Source organism: Palaemon carinicauda, chromosome 22 (assembly GCF_036898095.1).
Source record: "Palaemon carinicauda isolate YSFRI2023 chromosome 22, ASM3689809v2, whole genome shotgun sequence".
In the NCBI taxonomy this organism is placed as follows: domain Eukaryota; kingdom Metazoa; phylum Arthropoda; class Malacostraca; order Decapoda; family Palaemonidae; genus Palaemon; species Palaemon carinicauda.
Window position 1 is genome coordinate 112,061,852 of NC_090746.1, and position 25,835 is coordinate 112,087,686.

At 42.2% G+C, this 25,835-nt stretch overlaps 1 protein-coding gene across 6 annotated transcripts in view; it reads left to right on the forward strand.

The window, feature by feature from the left end:
• Positions 1 to 25,835, forward strand: part of LOC137616684 (F-BAR domain only protein 2) — a 184,766-nt gene that overhangs the window by 147,291 nt on the left and 11,640 nt on the right. For all 6 annotated transcript variants that reach the window (XM_068346631.1, XM_068346632.1, XM_068346636.1 and 3 more), the window contains 3 exons: positions 243 to 394; positions 1,155 to 1,232; positions 20,087 to 20,223. In XM_068346631.1, coding sequence (XP_068202732.1) covers positions 243 to 394; positions 1,155 to 1,232; positions 20,087 to 20,223 — 367 coding nt within the window. The remainder of the gene's footprint in view (positions 1 to 242; positions 395 to 1,154; positions 1,233 to 20,086; positions 20,224 to 25,835) is intronic.

Consider the following 25,835-nt stretch of genomic DNA (forward strand, 5'->3'; position numbering starts at 1 on the left):
GTAGAAGTTGGAATAAGGATAAACTTGTCGATCTGTTTTTGGAAAAAAATAAAGGAATAAATGGCATGAATAGACTGGACCACAGAGGTAAAAATTGAGCCACAGCCAAATGTAAAATCCTCAAAGGCGGGAATATTACACTTATTTTACATTAATGGAAGTGGAGTATCATTGAAAATTCAAATGATCTTCAGTTCATTAATGGTGATATCACTTTAATGATTAACTCCTTCTACTTTCAGTGGTGGTAGCAAAACTAGTTCTGCTGATTTGTTAGGATTAAACTTCAACTTCAGTGGCAATAGTGAAAGCAGCCCAAAAGCTTTGAACAAAACACTCTCAGGAGATACATCTCTAACCAGACCTATGTCACCTGCCACCAATTCTTTACCAGGTTAGATTATTACCATTGTATTTAAATTTGCAGTATACTACAATACTACACTGTACTCTAGAAGTTTTATTCCAGATGTGACCAAGTTGTGGAATGATCTTCCTAATCAGGTAGTTGAATCAGTAGAAATTCAAAGGTTCAAACTTGCAGCAAATGTTTTTATGTTGCACAGGCTTACACAAGTCCTTTTATAGTTCATAAATCAAATATCTGTTTTAATGTTAATGTTTTTAAAATATTTTAATTTTCATACTTCTTATATCGTTTATTTCCTTATTTCCTTTCCTCACTGGGCTATTTTTCCCTGTTGGAGCCCTAGGGCTTATAGCATCTTGCTTTTCCAAATAGGGTTGTAGCTTAGCTTGTAATGATAATAATAATGAATGTATACAGTATGACTATGATTACAGCTGTAATGAGCAATACTACTTGGACATAATGTGATTATATACCCCAAGGAGAGGAGCATGGTTTGGAGGGATCTAGATCTCTTAGGAACAGGAAATCCCTCCTAATTGTATATGAGCTTCTATTCTGGAAGCCAATAACCATCAAACTTGTAGGATATTGCATGGTATATTCTTTGTAATTATTGTCATTTATAGTCAAAATAATCTGGATAAAAGGATAGCACTGATATTCTGTATGAAATAAAATTTAGTCATCATTTCATAGATTAGACCATGGATTTGTTTTGTGTTTAAAGAAAGTTCATGTAACTTCTTATATTTTAAAGGATTTGATTCTCTTTTAATTCCAGGACGGTCATCTCCTGCGTCATTTTCCTCAGTTACTTCCCCTGTAATGGCACCACCTCCAAGAGCTGACCGATATGCAGGTAATTTATGTAAATGGGACATTACCCTTGTTCTCATGGCTCTTCAGGTAATAAGGGAAAGGAAGATGCTTATAAATTATGAGTTTTTGCAAAACTTCAATTGGCTTAAAACAGACCGAAGTCGTGTATTGTTTTTCATGTTATTTGAATTTTCACTGTAGTTAGTGATTGGGAGTTATAGCATGAATGAAAATAAAAATAAAAAATTCTACGGTGAAAAGGTTTATATTTAGATTTCCATATGGTGATTTGTCATTGATGTATTAAAAGTTTTTTTTCTTAGTTTTTAATCAAGAAAATTTTTGTTATAGGACAAGGTTTTGTTTCTTACTTTAATGTTAGCATCATGTGGTTTATCTGAATGGTAACAATGATAAAAGAATTTGTACTTTTATTAAGTCATTCATTTTTATCAGGAAAGGGTAAGTTGTGGGCAGGCTAGATTATAAAATATCTGTGCCAGGTGAAAATTTTATTTGTGAAAATAATGCTTAAATTTTCTAGATGTTAAAACACATTGAGGCAAATGGTATACAGTCATTTGTACAATACTTGTAAAACACCTTTATTCAAGTTTGATTTGATATTCATTATTGCTCTCACAGGCACTTCCAAAGGTTAGTCAAGTAGTAATCAGGTGATAAATTCAGAAACTAAAATAGCAGTTGTATTAAAGCATGCCCTATTAGTACGGTGCTTTAGAATTTGCATGCTTTTTGCAAGCACTGTACCAAACTTATTGCTGACATTTTGAGAAGGGCAGTATTTGTATTAAGTACTTTTATGTCATTGCTGGCATTTGAGGGGTTGTAGTGCTAGTATTATTTAATTCATCATATTGCTGATAATGTAGGAGGCGGTCATTAACCCTGGATAGGTATCGTTATTTGACCACCTTAATTAGGTATCGATGGGTCGACCTCGACCCGAGGACACAAAAAAATTCATAAAAAATTCATTTGAGAAGCAATTCACAATCTTTTACTATTAAAAAAAATTTCCAAGAACATTCTATTCTTCCAAAATAGTAAATGAAAGCTAAGTCTAAAATAAATAATTATTACAAATAAATTAAAAAAATAAGTATAAAGAAAAAATGACTTTACAAAAAAAGTCACATAAAATCTTAATATGGAAATAAGCTAAAACTATTGTAAGCACTTATTTTACGATAATTGAGCACCAATTTCTGAGATCCAGGGGGGGGGGGGGAGGAATCATAAGGGAACGTTTCCTGAGATGAGAAATAATGTGTTTTTTTTTTTGGGGGGGGGGGGGTGGCTAAAAAAATCTATCCTCTTTTCAACATTTTTCTGTGGTAGGTAAATGACATAGTTAGTGGCTGGAAATTTTACAGGATATTGTATTATTATTGTACAACAAAAATGTGGAAAAGAATCTGCACTTGGATATTATTTAGTGTTATACATACATACATACATATACCAAGGCACTTCCCCCAATTTTGGGGGTTAGCCGACATCAACAAATGAAACAAAAAAACTTTAGTGTTATAAAAATGAGAATTTTTTAGTTTTTTGTTTTTTTCTTCAGATTTCTATTTTGATTTTTTTCATCAATAAAATCCTTATATCCATTGCTGAGCATGGTATTTATGCATGAAAATATCAGAAATCTTATAAAAAAGAGGAATACACAGATCTATGCCAGCTTGTGTCGGTTATGCTCTCAAAATGGCTGCCAACCACACCACCTTGGAAGGTCAAATCTGCTAACTGAAATAGAGGAAGATATGTCAATATCAGCGAGTCATTTACTTATAAAATTGTTGGAGGATTTGCAGAAAATTATTATGGTAGCTAGAATGAAGTTTATAGATTATTTTATAATTGAAAATAATAGAATAATGATCGTAATTAAGTTATCATAAAGGTACAAACATCCAAAAACTGGAGCTATTTTATAAAAACATACGGGGTAGAAGACATTCACAAACACTTTACAACAATCCTTTTTCATATACCCCTAAACACTACTGCACATTCGATAATTATATAAAATTTGATGTTACACAACTTACCTTAATTAGGTATTGATGGGTCGAGCTCGACCCGAGGGTATCTCAGAAATAGCATAAGGAAAAGAGCTGGGATGAAATGCGTCCTCACCCAACTGCTGCGCACACTGAACTGAGCTCTTGCAGGTCGATATCACTCACAACTAATACGGAGGAAGAATTATGGCAAAAAAAACATGGTTTTTTTTTTTTACTTCGGGTCGTGTACGACCCACCACACCTATCCAGGGTTATCATCGTGTACTTTTACTTATAAATTATACTGTAGAGTATTGCCTTATTGTAGATTATGATCCAACTATAATGTTACATGTTCCATGTTTGAGTATTGATGATTTAAACAATAGATAGCTTTTTTTATAGTCTAGAAGATGTAGTATATGGCATTTTATTTTTTTCAATTTTACAAATACATTACCATATTAGGTATCTTTTGGACTAGTTATCAGCAATAAATCTTTGGTGAAGTTATCAACTATAACTTTAGTAGACAGATAGTTGTTAAAGAATCAAAACCACATTTTGTTAGTGGTTCATATATTTTCCATCAGAGAAATATTATAAGTAAAATATTGATAAAATATAGCATGGTTAATTTTTAGCTGTTTAAGTGATATAGTAATTGAGGAGGAGTTTTTATTTTTATTACTGTATTAATTTTTGTCTTTTTGTTGCAAATTTAAATGGTTCTGAGTGTAAAAAAGCTCCTTATTCCTTGTATTTTTGATTGCGCAGATTTTTGCTTTAAAGTTGACATATCTAAATCTGATTTATTCCTATTTGTTCATTTATGGAATTATAGATTTAGTTGTTCTTAACATGGTGAGAGATCCCTGTAACAGTTTCAATACAATATGATCCTTCTCTCTAACCTGGGTCAAACCTATCTGTTCATCAATGCTTTGATGCTAGATGTTAAGTGTGATGATAATGATAATGTGGTTTATACCATTTTAAGAGCTTATAATAGCTCCTTATTTTTTATGATGGTGCAATGATGGCTAGAGCTATTCTATCGCCAGATGGCCTGGTAGTCATATCAGATACTGGCAATGGAAGATTGAATAAGGTTCAAGATAAGATTTATGTAATTAATAATGTACAAGATTCTTCTAAAATTTCATTTGTTCCAACACGAATACTTACCTCGAACTACTTTCTTAGGAGTTACTAGTAATCTCCTCTCTACCGACCAGAGTTTTGCGTAGATTACCCCCCACCCCGCTTTCTAAGGAGGCCTACCCCCGGCATTAAGAAATGTGCCCCGAGGGTAGGCTTATCGTAGGTCGATGCCCGGCTGGGTCAGCTCATCAGTAAGTTCTCTGGTCGCGACGTGTGAACACCTCGCTCTCGTTCTCTATCGATCCTTTGTGTGCGTTTTAGTGCCCCACGTGTTCCCTGCGTGGTAACTTGCGTTTTTCCAGTGTACTTTTCCCGGGTGTTCCTGTGCGTTCACCTTCCACCCGTGTGCTTACCCAGTGTTTTCATTGATTCCCTTCGGGTTTGTGTCGTGTGTTATGTGCATTATGGAGCAAATCCGCCGTTGTCCGGGGCCTAGAGCCGGTAAATCGTGTGGAGCGTTCCTCTCCAAGCCTGAAGTGGATCCTCACTCCCTTTGCTCCTCCTGTAGGGGAAGGGTTTGTTCGTCAGCAGATACGTACCCCGAGTGTGTAGACTGGAGCGATATCCAGTGGGTACGGTACGGTACCAAAAAGAGGAAATCGGCGAAACGTTCCCCCAGGAAAGCTAGTGTTTCTTCGCCGCTACCATCACCCAGTGAGCGGTCCGACGGGGCCTCTGTTTCGCCGTCCCCTACACAGAGTAGGGGACGAGGTAAGTCTGGTGTAGAAAATGAACAGGGCGTCCTTTCCCAGGAGCCCAGTGTAAGTGCAGTGCCGATTGCGGGCCCTTCTAGGGCTAGTGAAGGACCCAGTAGTGCGTCCGGAGAGTCGGCCCTTGTGGTCGGGGGGCACGCTTCCTCCGATGACCCCTTGTGGGGCAGTAATGCGGTGTCGATATCTCCGCCGCCCTCGTGGGCCTGTGCTTCTGGATCGTCGTTAGGCGGAGACAACCAAAAGGAAGTTCGACCTTCGGGTAACGATGCCTTCGGTTGGAGGCTCCCGAAGACGCCGGGTAGGTCACCCCTAAGGATGGATGTGGCCCTGGACCCCTGGCTTCCTGGTATGGAACGTTTTGAGTCGTTCCCGGCCCCCCTCACGGAAGTCCCCGAAGACTTCCTCCAGCCCTCGACCTCTGGCGTTCAATGCCCGAAGAAGTCCCCCGCAGTCCCCGCTACCAGCCGACATGCGATAAACACAGTGTCGTCGGGTTCATCGGACGTTTATTCCTCGTCAGAGGAAGAAGTCAGGGTAAAACACCGTCGTCGGAGGGAGCGGTCCAGGAGCGAACGTTTCTGTTCGAGGTCACGTTCCCGGTATAGCAGCAAGCGCTCCCGCTCCCCAGGGCGTAAGTATAAGAGGAGTAGATCTCCCGATGGCACCTGGATCTACGTATCTCGGGACTCAAAGGTGCTTTGTTCCCCGGACCGCCGGTCCAGAGAGCGGTCGCCAAGGTTGCCGTCCTCTAAGCACAACCTTGACCCTCGCGACCTAGCTCGCAGGAAAGACCTCTCCAGAAGGCATAAGTCCTCGAAGCCTCCGGTTCACACCGCCCAGCGGGGGGAAACGCGCTTCTCGTCAGGCGGCCTGGCCGAACCAGCCCAGCTGGTGCGGCCTTCGGGTCGGAAGGAACGGTTCCCGCTGTCGGGTCAGCCCACGGGAACCGCGTCCTCGGCACCCAGAGCCCTAGGGCGAACGAGAGTCCCCGCTAAACCAGCGATGCCTGCGTTAACCCAGGCCCCTGGTGCGGACATACCCGCGGATGAGATCCAGTACCTCGGCAGGACGACGCCCCTGGCACCAAGAGCTAGACGTCCAGTCAGCGTGCCCGGTAACCCAGCTCCCCGGCCCCAAGCCGAGACCTCGGCTGACGGAGGGGAGGGTTCCCCGACGGAGGACTCCGCCTATAGGAGAGTGGTTGGCCTTATCAGAAGGCACCACAAAATAGAGGAACCTACGGCTACGGACGAGGATTACTGGAGGTCGAGCCTATTGAGGATCATGCAGACTCCCTCCCAACCTAAGACGTCCCTAGCACTTCCTCTAGCCCGAGATCTAGTCCTAGGGCAGGAGTATGTCGACAAGGTAGTGGCCAGCAATGCCGAAGCCCCCAAAACCCAGAGTTCCTCGAAATTGCTCCAGGGCCTCAGAACCCAAGGCAAGGTCTATGTGCCAGCGGAACGACGCCCAGGCCCCTGTAAGGTGGAGTCGGCCGTCGACATCCTGAGTCAGGGCGTCTCAGACGATAGAGCCTCTTTGGCCCCGGTCTGTTTCTCGCCAGCAGAAGCCTCCATGATGGAGGAAATGTCGAGGGACTTGGTGAACGTCTCCTCTTGGCTGGACTGGTGGGCTTCCACTTTGGTAGGGGTACAAGCCTCCTTCGACCCCGCGGACCCTGACCAACAAGGCCTCTTGAGAGACCTCATTACCTCCGGGGGTAAAACCCTTAAGTTTTTGACGTATCAGTCGCTCGCACTGACGGCTAACTGGGTGCTCTGTAAGAGAGACACTGTACTGGCGAAGGTGTCTCAGAAGGTACCAGACAGGGAGGCGCGGGCCATTCGGAGCTTACCCTTGTGGGGAGAGTCTTTGTTTCCCCTGAAGGAACTAGAGGCCATCATGGAGAAGGTCTCGAAGAAGAAGGAGGCTAACATCCCCATCCCCAGACCTACGACTTCTAGGAGACCGCCCTACAAGAGGTCCGTCTCGGATAGTGCCGCGACGCCCCAAGCCTCTACCAGCACTACGAGGAGAGAGGCCCCCTCTTCCTCCTGGTCCGCAACGCCTCAGCCCCCCCGCAGGGGAGCTCCAGCGCCCTCAAGCTCCTTCAGGTCGGGTTACTCCGCCTCTAGGAGAGGCAGATCAGGCCGCTCCTCCAGAAGAAGATAGAGTGGGAGGCCCCCTATCCCCGCCCAAGCCTCGGGTTGGGGGATGCCTCAGACGTCATTGGCAAGCATGGAAGGCTCAAGGAGCAGAGTCTTGGACTGTGTCCGTACTAAAGGAGGGCTACAGACTTCCGTTCTTAACGGAACCACCCCCTCTTATTCCGGCCAGCCGGACGGAATGGCTAGCTCCCAAAGACCCGTTAAAGAGGACCGCCCTTCAAGAGGAGGTATCCTCCATGTTAGAGAAGGGCGCCATGGAAGAAGTTCTTCTCCCAGGGCCAGGTTTCTACAGTCGCCTGTTCCTGGTAGAGAAAGCGACCGGGGGGTGGAGACCGGTTATAGATCTGTCAGCTCTCAACAAGTTCGTCAAGAAGACGTACTTCAAAATGGACACTCCGAAGTCAGTCCTACTGTCCTTGAGGGAGAAAGATTATATGATGACCATAGACCTCAAGGACGCATACTTCCAAATTCCGGTCCACCCCTCGAGTCGAAAGTTCCTCTGGGTGAAATGCGATTCCCAGATCCTGCAATTCAGGACCCTTTGCTTCGGTCTGTCAACAGCGCCCCAGGTGTTCACGAGAGTCTTCACGACTGTCTCAGTGTTGGCTCACGAACGAGGCATTCGCCTCATCAGATACCTGGACGACTGGTTGCTTCTTTCCGCCTCAAAGGTCCTCTTGGAGGAACAAGGGAGAAGTCTCCTCCAGTTTTGCAAGGATCTGGGCATCGTAATCAACCCGAAGAAGTCAAATCTATCCCCATCCACCAGAATGAACTACTTGGGAATGACATTAGACACCATTCAGGGAAAAGCATTCCCTTCGGAGGACAGGATAAGAAACCTCAGGCACATCATTCAGCCGTTCCTGTCAGAGCACCCCAGGAGAGCGAAAGACTGGCAGAGGCTGATAGGTCACCTGGTCTCATTGGAGAAACTAGTTCCCCAAGGGAGGGTAAGGCTCAGATCCATACAATGGAACCTGAAGAACCTCTGGTGCCAGCTGGACTCGCAACAGGTGCTAATCCCAGTCCTACCAAACACGAGACCCTCCCTGGAATGGTGGCATTGCCGGTCGAACTCACTCAAGGGGATGCCCTTCGGGACCGGCCCACCCGAGTTACTACTGTTCACAGATGCCTCCAACCAGGGATGGGGAGCCCATCTCCTCGACGAAACGGCACGAGGGACCTGGTTGGAAGGGGAGAGGCAACTCCACATCAATGTCCTGGAGTTGAAAGCAGTCCAGAAGGCTTGCCTACACTTCGCAAGTCTGCTAAAGGGAAACACCGTGGCGTTGATGTGCGACAACGCCACGGTAGTGGCATACATAAAGAAACAGGGAGGCTTGAAATCGAAGGAGTTGTGCGATCTCACCATAGAGATTCTAGATTAGGCAGAAGAAAATCAAGTGGTGTTGTTAGCAAGGTTCATTCCCGGGAAGAGAAACGTTCTGGCCGACGGCCTCAGCAGAATGGGCCAGATAGTAGGGACAGAATGGTCCCTTCTCCCAGAAGTAGCCAAGCTCATCATCCAACGCTGGGGTTCCCCGGTGATGGACCTCTTTGCAACAAAACTCAACGCCTAACTCCCAATCTATTGCTCTCCTGTACCAGACCCGAAAGCAGCCTTAGAAGACGCCTTTCAGCACAAGTGGGACAATCTGGATGTGTACGCTTTTCCCCCTTTCACGTTGATAAGACAAGTGCTCAACAGAGTAAGGACAGCCCGAAACCTAAAGATGACTTTGGTAGCGCCCTGGTGGCCGGAGAGAGAGTGGTTCGCAGACCTAAAAGACCAATCGAGTCAACCGCCGTGGCCTCTGCCCGTCAGGTCAGACCTTCTGCATCAGCCTCATTTTCTCAGGCTCCACGACAACCCACTCTCCCTACGTCTTCACGCCTGGAGACTATCGAGCGGCTCCTGAAGAAAGAAGGATATTCTTCCTCCACGGCTAAGAGAATGTCTCTATACCTGAGAAAGTCGTCAGCCGCGGTCTACCAGGCAAAATGGGCCTCCTCCACGAAGTGGTGCTCTGAGAGGCACATTACACCTCTTAAGGCCTCTGTCCCAGACATAGCAGATTTTCTGGTATTTCTTAGAGACAAGGTGGGAATGTCAATTCCAGCCATAAAAGGAGTTCGGGCCGCCTTAGGCCAAGTCTTCCTCCTGAAGGGCATCGACCTGGGGGCCTCGAGACATATAGCGATGCTTGTCAAGAGTTTCGAGCAGTCCTGCCCCCCACAGGCGAGTAGGGTGCCCCAGTGGGACTTAGCCAAGGTCCTGAAGATGCTGTGTCATCCCCCCTTTGAACCCTTGAAGGATATCGTGGACAGAGATCTTACCCTCAAGGCCGTCTTCTTGCTGGCCTTGGCGTCCGCTAAGAGAGTGGGAGAGATCCATGGTCTGTCATGCGACGTTTCTCATTCGAAGGGGTGGAAAGAAGTATCCTTCAAGTTCGTGCCTTCTTTTGTGGCCAAGACTCAGAACCCAGCAGTCTGGGATCCGAAGTTCGAGGGTTTCTCAATTCCTGCCTTCCCTAAGACGGGTAATGCAGAAGATTTAAAATTATGCCCTGTACGAACAATTAGAAAATACCTGGAAAGAACAGCTCATCTCCGACCAGGCATCAAGAGCCTCTTCGTTTCCACAGGTATTAATAAGAAACAAGTTTCCAAAAACACCATTTCCTTCTGGTTAAGACAAGTTATTGCCAGAGCCTACAAGGAAGATGGCATAGCAGTGCCAGGCACTCATGACATCAGGGGCCTGAGCACCTCCTTAGCCTTTGAGAAAAACATGGCAGTGGGTCAGATCCTGCGAGCAGGTACTTGGTCGAACCAGTCAACCTTTACTGCCCATTACCTCAAGGACTGCTCGAGGAAGTCCTTAGACGGGTTCTCCATTGGAACAGTCATCTCCGCCCTCCAAGCGGTGTAACGGTAAAAGCCCCAGGCGCGATCAAGGCTAGCAACCGGTAGGCACAAGTGCGGTTTCCTACCTCCTACCCAGTTGCTTCCTTGCCTCTTCGGGGAATACCGACTGATACCATAGGATAACACATTCTTCACGACTACGCTACTGGAAGGAACGTCAGAAGAAGTTTTTCAAAGGGTGAGTACTTAGACACTAACGTGAACTTTTGTGTAGTTACCCTCGCATCCGCTTTCTAGTAGGTCCCGTTATCCCTGGGCCTCTTGGCCTCCATGTCCCGGGTCAGGAGGTCAGAATAGCACTCCCGCCTCCTAAAGTGTAAGTCTCCTAAGAAAGTAGTTCGAGGTAAGTATTCGTGTTGGAACAAATCAAAAATTTTAAGTAATTTTTATTTTTCCTAACATACTTACCGAGAACTACTTTCGGGTAATGGCCCTCCCTTCCTTCCCCGAGTGCCTCTCTTCCCTTGCTAGCATTGTGCTAATCCAATAGAACTTACTGATGAGCTGACCCAGCCGGGCATCGACCTACGATAAGCCTACCCTCGGGGCACATTCCTTAATGCCGGGGGTAGGCCTCCTTAGAAAGCGGGGTGGGGGGTAATCTACGCAAAACTCTGGTCGGTAGAGAGGAGATTACCAGTAACTCCTAAGAAAGTAGTTCTCGGTAAGTATGTTAGGAAAAATAAAAATTACTTAAAATTTTTGATATTCAGCTAAATTTGGCAGTTTGAAAATATTTGGCAGCAGATTTAGGAACACTACCCAAAATCGATTTGTAATAAGTAAATATAGGAGTTTGTTTGCCATTTGGCCATTTTATAAACAGTTGAGGACTTCTATTCTCTAAAGGCTTCATATAAAAGGAAAGACCTTGTAGATGACGGCGATATCATTTTTCAAAAGCCTAAGTTGAATTCTAAAGATGATAAACTGCATCCAGTCTCTGGTGATTCAATTTTCTTATCAGCAAGGGGATAATGAGTGGGAAGAAGAAAATGCACCTTTTCTTCTTGAATTAAATGAAATTGCTAAGAAATGAAGAGTTAAGTTTGAAAATACTCAATTTTAGTATTAAGATCCTATTTAGCCACTATGTAGTTGTAGATGTGCAGTTCATCCTGTCTTGCCTTTTTTACCTGGTTCAATGCCTCAAATTTTAAATATTTAACTTAGCCGGTGAATATATAAGAGCTGCAACTCTGTTGCTCGACAGACACATACAGTAAAAAAACTCGCCAGCGATCGCTATACAGGTTGCGGGTGTGCCCACCAGCGCCAACTGTCGGCCAGATACCACTCTCGATGTAAACAAAGACTTAATTTTCTTCTCTGTCGACGTGTCGACAAGACGTACTTTAACTCGCTGTAGAACCTGGAGTTTTCTCAACATATTTGGTGAAGTACTTCATTTTGGTTTGAGCTTTCGCAGTGCAGGTGTTTTATCTTCATTTTAAATCTTGAACTCGTTTTTGGATAGATTTAATTTTTGATGACAAAGAGAGTATGGACTTTCTTTGACTTTTAAATGGCCGACCCTTCCCTTAGACGTAAGTGTGTTTAGGCTTTTAGCAATTATCTTATCACGTTATAAATTAATTATAGATTTTCCTCTATATATTTTATATCTCACCGCCTTTATTAGGCCTCTTCGATTAACTTTCCATTTATAATAAACATAAGAAAAATAAATTTTAATGTTTTGTTTATATGCGACCTTTCTTGAGAGTAGGCGGTCCTAACTTGGAAACCGAAGTTAAACAACGTTGAGCCCTTTCAATCGTAAATAGCTTTTAAAGAGCTAATGATTTAAAACTTTTTAAATGAATATTTTTAATAAATATTTTATGAAAGATTTTCTTTGAATAGTCTTCGTACTGTTTTCAAAGATGAACTAACGTTTAGTTTATTTATGCTACGCAGTTTGCGCTCTATCATTACGATAGAGAGAGAGAGTATCACGGTTTCACTTTGCAGAAAGAGTAAATCGATTCTGACGTTTTGTTCATTCTTCTTTCAAAGCTTAAATGTTTTAAATTCTATTTTAAAGGAACTTTTTAATTGAAAAACCTTTCAGTTTTTTCCTTTGGTCAAATAACATGTTTTTTTGACGAAACGTAATTGGGCTCTTCTCTTAGGTGCGAAATCAAGAGAGAGAGAGAGAGAGATAGAGACGGAGGGAGAGAGAGGAGAGAAAACGTTCCGTTCAAGCGGGTAACGTTGTTCTCGAGTTACTCTCGTCCCTAGTCTCTGTACGGGGAGAAAGGATAAAACGTTTTTAGTTTTATTCTCGTCCCCAGGCAATGTACGGTGAGAGATTGAAAACGTAGTTTTGAATGAACTAGTGTTTAGTCTCTTCCCCAACCACTGATTTTTTTTTTATCTTAAAAGATGTTTACTGTTTTTTTGCTGGTATTAATGTGCTTGCATTATACGACTGATTTCGCATTTACTACCTTTTGATGAGGGTAGAATTGCGTGCTTCAGGTAGAAATCAGTAAAAGTTTCGATTTCAGTGAAATAAGTGCAAAACAGAAAATCGTAGTGATAAAGTGATATTGCGCAAAGTGTTACAGTGTTGCGTCCGAGGGTTCGTCTGTTCGTGCCTGTCGTTCACCTAGTCCGGGACCTCTTGCAAGCTCCCAAGTCCAGGGGAAAAGTAATGTCGTACGACTTATGGGTTCGAGAGGACTTGATCAGCGAACAGACGTTTCCCTCTATGGTATCGGGTGTATCTTACCAAGATCTCCCCTACCATAAGGCGAGAGAGACGATTTTCTCCTCGTCATCCGAAGGCTTTTCGCATAAGAAACCTGAAACAAGGTTTCGAGGCCCTTAAGCGAAAGTCAGTCCTTTCAGGACAGGTCCAGCGTCCTGGTTGTAGCCAATAGGACAGCTCTGACCCTATGCAGTCATCAGAAAACTGCTCGCCGCCTAACAAAAGCGTAACACAGACTCCGAGAGTCTTTTTGTTGGCAAGGTGTTGCGGTCACAGACGTTACCCTCGTCTCTTACCGCAACCATTTCCGTGGATCCTAAATGGGTTGTACGGCAAGACATGCAGAATAAGCTTGCCTCCCTTATGGAAGACTATTCTGCCGATTAGTCCGTTGAGCCTAGCCGTTTATCTCATCGAGATCCTGGCTTTCAGCCAACCTAACGTTCCTTTGTGCGTCCTGTTGACGTTGGCGTAGCTAAGTCACGTCAGTCAGGTTGTTTAGAACCACACTCGATGCGGTCTCGTGTGGATTTTCAGCCACATTTGGACGTTAGGCCACTTGCTGATGCTCCTGTTGACGTTCAGGACGTTCGCTAACAATCGGAGTTGACTTGTTTTGACGCTGTGCGTCAACCTCCGCATTCTAGAGTTGTTTTGACTGCTCAGTCTAGGCGGTCAAAGCAGTCTCGAGTGGACGCTGTGCGTCCTCACGCACCTGTTGTTGTTGACAGTTCACAGACTGTCAAGCAGTTACATGACGTTGCGTCCTGGTTTCTCGCACCTGTTGTTGTTGACAGTTCACAGACTGTCAAGCAGTTACATGACGTTGCGTCCTGGTCCGCTACTAATGCACCAGTGCGTGTGGACTCTGCTTGTAAAGCATTGCCACCACGGTAGGTCTCTCCCTTGCTTGAGACTCAGCTATTATCGGACAAGGTTCCTTTAGATGAGGAAGTTGCTGTTCCCCCTCCTACTGATATTCCCTTGAGGACTCTGTCAGACGGAGAGGAGCCTAAAGCTGCTTAGCCCTCTATGGACTTTAAATAAATCATGCTGATTTTTAAGGATCTTTGCCCGGATCTTTTTGTAACTGCTGCTGCTCGTTCGCCTAAACGTCAGAGCTTACACTAGGCCTAGCTACTTCAAAGCCGTTGTTTTATAAGCTAGTGCTCTCTCGCTCTCCTAGAGAGCTTTACGTTTGCTAGGCGACTGGTTTATCACCAGGAGGAGTTTGGGGGATACAGCCTTTGCTTTCCCTTCTTTTAAACTGGCTTATAGAGCGAGAGTCTGATATGACACGAGAGAAGTTCTCGGCTTGGGAGTTCCTGCCTCTGCCCAGATAGACTTCTCAAATCTCGTAGACTCTCCCTGGCGCCTGGCCAGGAGACGCTCCAAGTTTTCACAGGTCAACTTCACAGCTGTTTTCGAGCCTTTGAAGTTTTGCTGTACAATTATGTCATGCATAAACAAGGCTTTCAGGGATGGCTCCAATGATCTGACAGCCACGTTCTCTGCAGGGACAAGTCCCTCAGAGATGGCTCCATGATTTGGCAGCCATGTTCACGGCAGGAGTACGTAAGAGGCAAGTGCGCTCAATGTGTTCATTGTCAAGACAAACTTCACGATGAAGTCTACCAGGCTGTCTTGACAGCATTTATGGAAGGCGACTGGATGGTCTCTCTCGACCTTCAGGAGGCATACTTCCACATTCCTATACACCCGGATTCCCAACCGTTTCTGAGGTTTGTTTACAGGAATGTGGGGTACCAGTTTCGAGCTATCGGAGATCAGAGCCTCCCTGTACTTGGACGACTGGCTTCTCAGAGCCTCTTCCAGTCATCGCTGTCTGAAGGATCTCAATTGGACTCTAGATCTGGCCAAGGAATTGGGACTCCTAGTCAATTTGGAAAAGTCACAGCTGGTCCCATCCCAAACTATTCTGTATTTAGGGATGGAGATTCACAGTCAAGTTTTTCGGGCTTTTCCGTCAGCCCCCAGAATAGATCAAGCCCTGCTCTCCATCCAGAAGATGCTGAAGAAAGAACGCTGCTCAGTCAGGCTGTGGATGAGTCTGGTAGGGACGCTGTCATCCCTGGAGCAATTTGTCTCGCTAGGAAGGCTACACCTCCGTCCTCTTCAATTCCATCTGGCTTTTCACTGGAAAAAGGACAAGACGCGAGAGGCGGTCTCGATCCCGATTTCCGAAAAGATAAAGTCTTGTCTGACTTGGTGGAAGGACAATATCAGCCTACGAGAGGGTCTTCCCCTGGCAGTTCAGATACCCAACCACGTTCTCTTCTCGGACGCATCGGACTTGGGCTGGGGCGCGACGCTGGACGGTCGGGAATGCTCAGGTCTGTGGAACTCGAGTCAGAGGAGCATGCATATCAACAGCAAGGAGCTTTTGGCGGTTCATCTGGCCTTGATAAGCTTCGAGTATCTCCTTCGAGGCAAGGTGGTGGAGGTAAACTCGGACAACACCACGGCCTTGGCGTACATTTCCAAACAGGGAGGTACCCACTCACTGACTTTGTACGAGGTCGCAAGGGACCTGCTCATCTGGTCAAAAGATCGAGGCATCTCCCTAGTAACGAGGTTCATCCAGGGCGACTTGAACGTCCTAGCAGATTGTCTCAGTCGGAAAGGTCAAGTAATTCCAATCGAATGGACCCTCCACAAGGATGTGTGCAAGAGACTTTGGGCGACTTGGGGTCAACCCACCATAGATCTCTTTGCAACCTCGCTGACCAAGAGGCTTCCAATCTATTGCTCTCCAGTCCCGGACCCAGCAGCAATACATATAGATGCCTTCCTCCTAGATTGGTCACATCTAGATCTTTACGCATTCCCACCATTCAAGATTGTCAACAAGGTACTGCAGAAATTCGCCTCTCACGAAGGGACAAGGTTGACGTTAGTTACTCCCCTCTGGCCAGCGAGAGAATGGTTCACCGAGGTACTTCGATGGCTAGTAGACGTTCCCAGAAGTTTTCCTCTAAGAGTAGACCTTCTACGTCAGCCACACGTAAAGAAGGTACACCAAAGCCTCCACGCTCTTCGTCTGACTGCCTTCAGACTATCGAAAGACTCTCGAGAGCTAGAGGCTTTTTGAAGGAGGCAGCCAGTGCGATTGCTAGAGCAAGGAGAGCGTCTACCATTAGAGTCTACCAATCGAAGTGGGAAGTCTTCCGAGACTGGTGCAAGTCAGTTTCCGTATCCTCGACCAGTACCTCTGTAGCCCAAATAGCTGATTTTCTCTTATACCTGAGAAAAGTACGATCCCTTTCAGCTCCCACTATCAAGGGCTACAGAAGCATGTTGGCCTCGGTCTTCCGGCATAGAGGCTTAGATCTTTCCAACAATAAAGATCTGCAAGACCTCCTTAAGTCTTTTGAGACCTCTAAGGAGCGTCGTTTGGCTACTCCTGGGTGGAATTTAGACGTGGTCCTAAGATTCCTCATGTCAGACAGGTTTGAGCCTTTACAGTCAGCCTCCCTGAAAGATCTCACTCTTAAGACTCTTTTCCTGGTATGCTTAGCCTCGGCTAAAAGAGTCAGTGAGCTTCATGCCTTCAGCAAGAACATCGGGTTTTCGTCAGAAAAAGCTACTTGTTCTCTGCAACTTGGTTTCCTAGCCAAAAATGAGCTACCTTCTCGTCCTTGGCCTAAATCTTTCGATATTCCTAGATTATCGGAGATCGTAGGCAATGAACTAGAAAGAGTCTACTTAGCTCGTACTAAACCTTTACGAGGCCAATCTGAAGCGTTATGGTGTTCGGTTAAGAAACCATCCTTGCCTATGTCAAAGAATGCTTTGTCATGCTTTATCAGAATGTTAATACGAGAAGCTCATTTCACACTTGAGTGAGGAAGACCGATCTTTGCTTAAGGTTAAGACGCACGAGGTTAGAGCTGTAGCAACTTCCGTGGCCTTTAAGCAAAATAGATCTCTGCAAAGTATCATGGACGCAACCTATTGGAAAAGCAAGTCAGTGTTCGCGTCATTTTACTTGAAAGATGTCCAGTCTCTTTACGAGAACTGCTACACACTGGGACCATTCGTAGCAGCGAGTGCAGTAGTGGGTGAGGGCTCAACCACTACAATTCCCTAATTCCATATCCTTTTAATCTGTCTCTTGAAATGTTTTAATGTTTTTATGGGTTGTCCGGAAGGCTAAGAAGCCTTTCGCATCCTGGTTGATTTGGCGGGTGGTCAAAGTCATTTCTTGAGAGCGCCCAGATTAGGGGTTTGATGAGGTCCTGTTGTATGGGTTGCAGCCCTTGATACTTCAGCTCCTGGGGGTCTGTCAGCATCCTAAGAGGATCGCTGGGCTCCGTAAGGAAGACGTACTTACAAGGCAGAGTAATCGTCTAAGTCGACTTCCTTACCAGGTACCTATTTATTTTGGTTTTGTTATATTGATAACTGCCAAAATGAAATAAAAAACTCTTAGCTTATACGATGTAAACATATTTAACTCTGGTCTCTACCCACCTCCTTGGGTGTGAATCAGCTATTATATATTCACCGGCTAAGTTAAATATTTAAAAATGATATTTTAATTATAAATTAAATTTTTGAATATACTTACCCGGTGAATATATAAATTAAACGACCCTCCCTTCCTCCCCAATAGAGACGCAGTGGGATGAGAAGAAATTGAGTCTTTGTTTACATCGAGAGTGGTATCTGGCCGACAGTTGGCGCTGGTGGGCACACCCGCAACCTGTATAGCGATCGCTGGCGAGTTTTTTTACTGTATGTGTCTGTCGAGCAACAGAGTTGCAGCTATTATATATTCACCGGGTAAGTATATTCAAAAATTTATTTTATAATTAAAATATCATGTTTTCTAAAAGTTGTTCTAGCTGCAACCAAATTATGGAATTACCTATTAAATCATATTGATGAATTTCTGGAACTTTTTAAATTAAAACAAAATACTTTATGCTATACAGGCTCATAGGAGTTCCTTTTTGTAGTTTTAATTTTTAAATGTATATCATTTGTTCTTTAACATCTCTTTCATGCATTGACATAGTTTCTCAAAGTTACTGTCATATATTTGTGATTCCTTCAAGTTTTTGAGTAGTATATTTTCAAAAATACATTGCACCCACTATAGTCTATTTTTTATAGCGGTGCATATTTGCACTTGACTCACAGGGGTGCCCTTTTAGCTCGGAAAGGTTCCTGATACCTGATTGGTCGGAAGTATTTTTGTCCGAACACCTTCATTGTTCTCGAATGATTACCAAGTAATGTGAATCGAAACTTATTTATTAACCTATATTTCTCCATCATATATATGTTTTGTCAATAACCAATGTGAAAGAATAAATATATTATAAAGAATCGTCTTGGTAAGTCTAAATTTAATAACACAATCCGCCGAAGTCAACGACAGCAGCTTGTTTTCGGATGCACGCTTTGTAATTTTGTAATTTTTCACATATTTTAACACAAATTGGGATAGATTACACTCAGCATAAGTTAAACATGTTATTATAAACTTTCTTTGAATACCAGAACTTACCAAAAACATGGAATTAATAAAACCCAATATTTGTGAAAACTTATGGGGAGGTAAAAGAACAGCCTGTAGCGGCCTGGCGGGAAAACGATCCCTTCTGACTCGTAGACGCAGTTTGTTTTTTTCTTTCGTAATATGATTTAGTTCGGCCTATTCCTTTCAGTTTAAATAGTCTTACATTGTTTCTCTTCGTATTATTTTGCTTAGTATTTTCCCACATTCCTGTTCCTCACCTAATATCTATCTATTTTCCCCGATATCCCTTCTTTCATATATGGGATATCCGCACTACGATTCCTTATTTCTTATCCTCTGTCGAAAGTGATGGCTTGAAGGGAAGTGCGTGCTAGTCTCATTAAAATAGTGTAGAGGCGGGAATAAAAACATACTATGCTTAATATCAGGTTTACAGAATAGGTTATACTTGCTACACAGCATAAAATTTATGTTATTATTATTTACATACTTACTGACGTAAGGTGCAAAACATAAGGAATCGTAGTGGGGATATCACATAGGCCTATATGAAAGAAGGGATATCGGGGAAAATAGATAGATAATCGGTGAGGAATAGGAATGTGGGAAAATACTAAGCAAAATAATACGAAGAGAAACAATGTAAGACTATTTAAACTGAAAGGAATAGGCCGAACTATATTACGAAAGAAAAAAACAAACTACGTCTACGAGTCAGAAGGGATCGTTTTTCCGCCAGGCCGCTACAGGCTGTTCTTTTACCTCCCCATAAGTTTTCACAAATATCGGGTTTTATTAATTCCATGTTTTTGGTAAGTTCTGGTATTCAAAGAAAGTTTATAATAACATGTTTAACTTGCTGAGTGTAATCTATCCCAATTTGTGTCAAAATGTGTGAAAAATTACAAAATTACAAAGCGTGCATCCGAAAACCAGCTGCTGTCGTTGACTTCGGCGGATTGTGTTATTAAATTTAGACTTACCAAGACGATTCTTTATAATATATTTATTCTTTCACATTGTTTATTGACAAAACATATATATGATGGAGAAATATAGGTTAATAAATAAGTTTCGATTCACATTACTTGGTAATCATTCGAGAACAATGAAGGTGTTCGTACAAAAATACTTCCGACCAATCAGGTATCAGGAACCTTTCCGAGCTAAAAGGGCACCCCTGTGAGTCGAGTGCAAATATGCACCGCTATAAAAAATAGACTATAGTGCCTACTTTGCAATAAAAATTAAAAAAGATTATTAAGTTTAAAACTCAAATAACTTTTCCCTTTTCAAATATCAAAAGATAGATTTTTATCAGTGCAATAATGATCATTAGAAAGTATTCAGGTAGAGATAGTGATTTCTGGCATTAGTTGTAGGAGGATTGGAACGGATTTTCTTGTGGCTCTAAAAAAAAATTATATTTTGAACTGAGATAGAACTTAGGTCTGTGGGAAAGAGCAAGAAATTCCAAAGGATATCTGAATACTTTCTGGTGTAATACTTCCAAAAAATGTAGTGTATGGAGAAGTAGTATAATTTGAATATTTATATGAATGACTAGGTCACTTATAACAAGAGGTTTTGTGGGTTGGTTATTTATGTGTGTAATTTAAAGAATTTTAAAAAGTAAGTTACTTTTTTGCAGAGCTAAGTGATATTTTGAATGAAGTGGGAGATGCTCCACCAGCATTACCACCTAGAACAGGAGGTTCATCTAGTCGTGGTTCTACACCTACTCCTACTATGGCAATACCAAGACCACCTTCACGAAAGGCTTTAGAGGTAACTGTTAGCAATTTTATTTATACTTTTGAATGTTGTATGTTGAGTTCCTTATTCTGAATATTAATGTGACCAATTTATATGTTGTAAATTGATTAATTGTGCAATAAGATATTTATTCCAACACACACTGTACAAACTTCTGAGTCATCTGAATCCGTTACTCCTAGTTCCGTTTTCTACGACCAGACAAAAAAGAAAAAGGGTTCTGTTGCATCCTAATTGGTTACTTAGCAACCCCACTCTATGTTATTTCTCTTCCTCCTACTTTTTTAAGTTTATATATAATAGATTTATTTTAATGTTATTATTCTTAAACTTCTCTTTTAGTATATTTCCATACTTCCTTTCCTCACTGAGCTATTTCACCTATTAGAGCCCTTGGGCTTATAGCATCCTACTTTTCCAGCTAGGGTTGTAGCTTAGCAAGTACTAATAATAATAATGATAATATGATTGGAACCCTCTCGTGGTAGTGTTCCATTGTCAGCTTCGGACTATGTTAGGTAGCTTCGACTTGCAATCCCCAACAACCATAGGCTAAATGAATAACAAACCAATTGCATTACCAAGCCATACTTACACAAGAACCTTGTCTAATGCTTGCAATGCTTCAAATTTTACACATTCTTTGGAACAGCAAGCACATTATTCTTCAGGTGAATCTTCTTTTTAGGTTCAGGAAAGAAAAAGGGCGCCAGAACCCTTTTCCTTGAGTGACACCCACATCTGCAGCAGATGACGTCACAGTTATTAAGCGCTGTAGACGCTGTCGACGCTGTCCTCGTGGGAGGCGTTCGAAATGGCCTGACTCAGAGAAACCCTTATCCTCTCAAAGGTCAAGTTCGGGAAGAGAACTCCCTGTTATTCCCTCGCAATCTGCTAGAGGAAGAAACCCATATGCTAGGAGTGAGCGCATCTCCTCCCGTTCTCACTCTCCCACCTCCTCTTTCTTTTTAGGTTCAGGAAAGAAAAAGGGCGCCAGAACCCTTTTCCTTGAGTGACACCCACATCTGCAGCAGATGACGTCACAGTTATTAGGCGCTGTAGACGCTGTCGACGCTGTCCTCGTGGGAGGCGTTCGAAATGGCCTGACTCAGAGAAACCCTTATCCTCTCAAAGGTCAAGTTCGGGAAGAGAACTCCCTGTTATTCCCTCGCAATCTGCTAGAGGAAGAAACCCATATGCTAGGAGTGAGCGCATCTCCTCCCGTTCTCACTCTCCCACCTCCTCTTTCCGTTCACCAAACATTACAAAAGAATGAAAGGATGTCCGAGGAAAAGTTTAGTCTTTTAATGTGCCTATTAAGGTAGAACCATGAGTTATCCCTAAAGTGGAACTAACTCTTGATCAAGATAGTACAGGTAGTCGCCGACTTTCGACGGAGATTGGGACCGGGAGACGCGTCGTAAGTCGAGTTCGTCATATGTCGAACTAAAAAAGTTTCCGTAGATTTATTATGATGCGTTATAATTCGACAATCATCTCGATCGTATTTTATCAATATTGTCTTACTGTCTATCATTATTCCATTTTCCTGTTTCAAAGGATATCATATGCTTTAAATGCATTTTTTTTTTATTATATTTTTCAATTTTGGAAGCATTTTACCAGTCAAGAATTACTTAAAATTTTGTTTATCTCTGGTTATGATGAGCTGATCTGAAAGTGCCGCTACCTACCCTATCAAAATATGGCGTACATGCGAAGGGCAATTTTTTTTTTTTCTTTTTTATAATTTCTTAACTTATTAGAAATATCTTCATGATGAATATTACATCAGCGCCAATATGTTACAGGAAATCAGTTTCCATACAGTTCGTCTTATTGTTAGGTATCATGCGGAATCGTTTTAGCTCTTTCTCTGTGCGTGTGTGTTTGCTCGCTCTCGCAATCGCATACGGGTAGTTCATTACTAAAGCTTCATACAGTATTAAATTTTCCGTTCAATATTAAGCCTTCATATTTCATTAGACATTATTGTGTTTAATTGTGGTTTATTAAAGCATGTTTATATTCTATTTTTCAATTTGATCATATCAATAATCCACAAATACTTTTGATTTACTTTCGGTTGGCATCAGCTGATCTCAAGGTCACGCTGCCGTATTACGATTATGCGCACCTATAGTATGAATAACACTGATTTATATAATTTTCTTGACATTCGAAATCTCTTCATAATGTGACAATATGTTATAGGGTATCACATTTTCCGTACAGTTTGTTTATAGACCTTATTATTAGTTATAAAAGGAATATCTCTCTCTCTCTCTCTCTCTCTCTCTCTCTCTCTCTCTCTCTCTCTCTCTCTCTCTCTCGCTCTCTTTTTTCACATTTCTTTGAAAATTATTAAAAAATTCTTTATATTTTTCTTCGGTGTATCAATTATTGGAATAGTAACGCATCAGAAGGAAATCTCTTGATTTGCCTCTCACCTTCCTCCAGAAATATGACGTCATAACACTTTTTTTCTTAAATTTACGGTAAGTTGTACTAATCTCATAATTAATGATACAGACCACTAAAGCACTTGATTTCATTACTCGGTGTTTCGATGATGGGAATCTTATAATAAGATTACTAAGTAACACAATGAAAGGAAATCATTCGGTGTTTCGATGATGGGAATCTTATAATAAGATTGCTAGGTAACACAATGAAAGGAAATAATTCGGTTTGTCAGTGCGCTTCCACCAAATACATGACGTCACAAGACACATGACGTAAACTCTATGAAGAATGACTTGCAAAATATGCAAATTCATTTTCTTTTTTTCTTGCAAGAAATGAAAAGAAAATATCAACTTACCAATCAAAAGTATTTCATTTTTATAATGTAAAAGGGAATATATTATTTCAAGAAAATATTTGTCCTCTTAGTATATTTTCTTTAGATAAATACCGATCTATTATCAGAGATTAAATAAAAATAGCATACAGTCAAATTTACGCAACACAGTACACATGACAACCGATACAGACCCACAAAATAGTTTTTATCGTTACCTAATATTCCGATAACGGAAATACTAATACTAATCGTTAGCCTATTGGATGGAAATCACTGTATTGTCCGGTCGCTTTCCGCCGGTGTTATGACGTCACCAGACATATATAATATGAACTTGACAGATATTAAAACTTTTAATAATGTATTTTTTACTGAAAATAGATACTGTATATTAACAATAAAAGAAAATAATTATTTACCATGATAAATCAGTTTATTTTTATACAAGAAAATAGATTATTTTCAGGAAATATTCGTCCTATTTCCGATAGACTTGTGACGTCATCACCCTGAAGAAATCGTCGTAAATTCAAATCGTCATAAGTTGCATAGGTCGTAAGTCGAGCAATACCTGTATAACTATTAATGACTCTCCGTAAAACCTCGCTGCATGTGCGGGCCCCAGCTCAGCCGGTGTAGTCCGATGCCTGGTTCAAAAGCATCACATTCCGTTAAGATTGTGAGTCTAATCCATCCCCTTGATGGCCTAGGTGAGCCTCCTCACGTGCAATCCGGTAATAGGTGGTGCGTGATACACTTTATTTCTACAAAGTCCAAAACATAGGTTTGACATGGCACTTTCTAATAAGACTCGAGAGCCACTGGACTTATTTAACACCCAAGTCTCAGCCTCAAAAAAAAACTCGCTTAAAGCAAGGAGTTCCTCTTTAGTTGCCTCCCTTAGCACTTTCAGGCCAGAGGAGGTTTATGGGCACTCTGCATATCTGAGCCCACTCCCTTATCGATGACAACGTTGTCAACCTGGTACCAAAGTATCTAACCTCCCCTCCATTTTTTCGGGTCCCGCGATGCAAAATATAGAGGTGGTAGCTATGTCTGCCGTATATGCCTGTTCCTGGCTAGACCACTGGTCAGGAACAGTATCACGCCTCACAGTGACAAAGAATCTGCGGGACGAGACGGCCCTGAAGCAATTTGAAGACCTTTTGAGGTCAGGAGCCAAGGCACTTGAGTTCTTGCAACACCAAAATGTCTCCCTTTTGGGCACTTGCTTCCTAAACATGACAAGATTCTGTCCTACACAGATGCTCTAAACAGTTGTCTCCTAGGGAATCAATCATGTAGTGTAAATTGAATCGAAGGAAACTTTTCCTCCATTATTATCAGTAAGGGTTACCCGGAGAGGCTTCATCCTAAACGATGTTGGTTTGCTGTAGACAATTAAAGTTCCCAGATTCCTCTATCCCCAAGTCTTCACCTGTTTAAAAAATACAACAAAGGCACTAATTTTCTAATCTTGAGATTATAAAATTTTGGTAGTAAAGGTATCAAACTTTTCTTCAGTAGTCCCCAAAGCATCGGGATGTTGGAAGCCATCTCTGGATATGTTGATTCTTGAAAGTTTACAATTTCACAGTTGTCCATGGAAACATCTTCAGTGAAGGATACTGGATGTTTACAGATACCTAACAGATGCATTTTCCCCATTCTTTCCATCTGAATTCATAAAATTTCTTTGTATCGTCAATGGTTTTGAAGTTTACCCATGAAAGTATATGTCTTGTGTCTCCTCAAATGTTCACCAGGATGATTAACCCCCATTCCCTTAGGCTAAGAATCCAGGGACTCAAGAGTTCTGTTACCTTGTGATACGCTATTTTTTATAGGAGTTTGAAATGATACAGATTCAACATGTATAGTTGCTCAGGTTTCTAGAGAGAATGGAGTTTCTGGTCTATGTTATAAGTATCATCTGGTGCCAATTCAGAAGATTCTTTATTTGAAGATGTTAATAGAAGTGCCTTTTCACTCTTATCCATTGGAAAAGAGGGTTCAATCTTTCCTTATATCAAGAAAAGTTCGAAGGATGAAGTCTCGATCAGTTCGAATGTGGAAAAACTTTAATGAACCATGGCATCTTTATTGAAAAATTGTTCTGATAGGTTCCTTACCATACGATTTTATCAATTTCATTGCAATCAAAAGTAGAACAAGATTTTCAAGCTAGATAGTCTCGATTCCTGTGATGAAGAAGCAGATTTGATTACTAAGATATTGTGGTAATCTCAATTCGTTATCCTAGGGAATTTCCTTGGAAGTGCATATCCCTGACCTCTCTGATTACAGATTCTTCACAAGAAGGATGGGAAAAAGCTATAGATCTTGTACATTTGTTAGAGAAATGGACTTTGCATTCATCAACTTATAACAATTGACTGGAACTTAAGCAGTATTCAAAGCCCTTCAAGTTCAGGAACCACTGTTGGTATAAAAGACTTTAGTAATATTCTCAAACACCACAGTATCATTGGCATACAGTACATCGAAAAAGAGTGATGTGAGATCCAATCCCTATACCAGATAGAACAAATAATATTTTATTGGGCAAATTTAATAGGATTAAGTCATATTTCTCAGTTCATTAAGGGGAAATTAAACATCTTGGCAAAATAAAAAAGAAGTCACCAGCCAATAGGGTTAACAAAATGCAGAAAACCACAATAAACAAAAAAGTGGATTCGTTTTATTCATCATTACTGGCCAAACCTAGATCTTTACAAATTAACAAAATTCTCTTTTCATAATAGCTTTCCATATATCAACTGCTGAAAAGGGTGATTTTCTTTATACTTCTTTG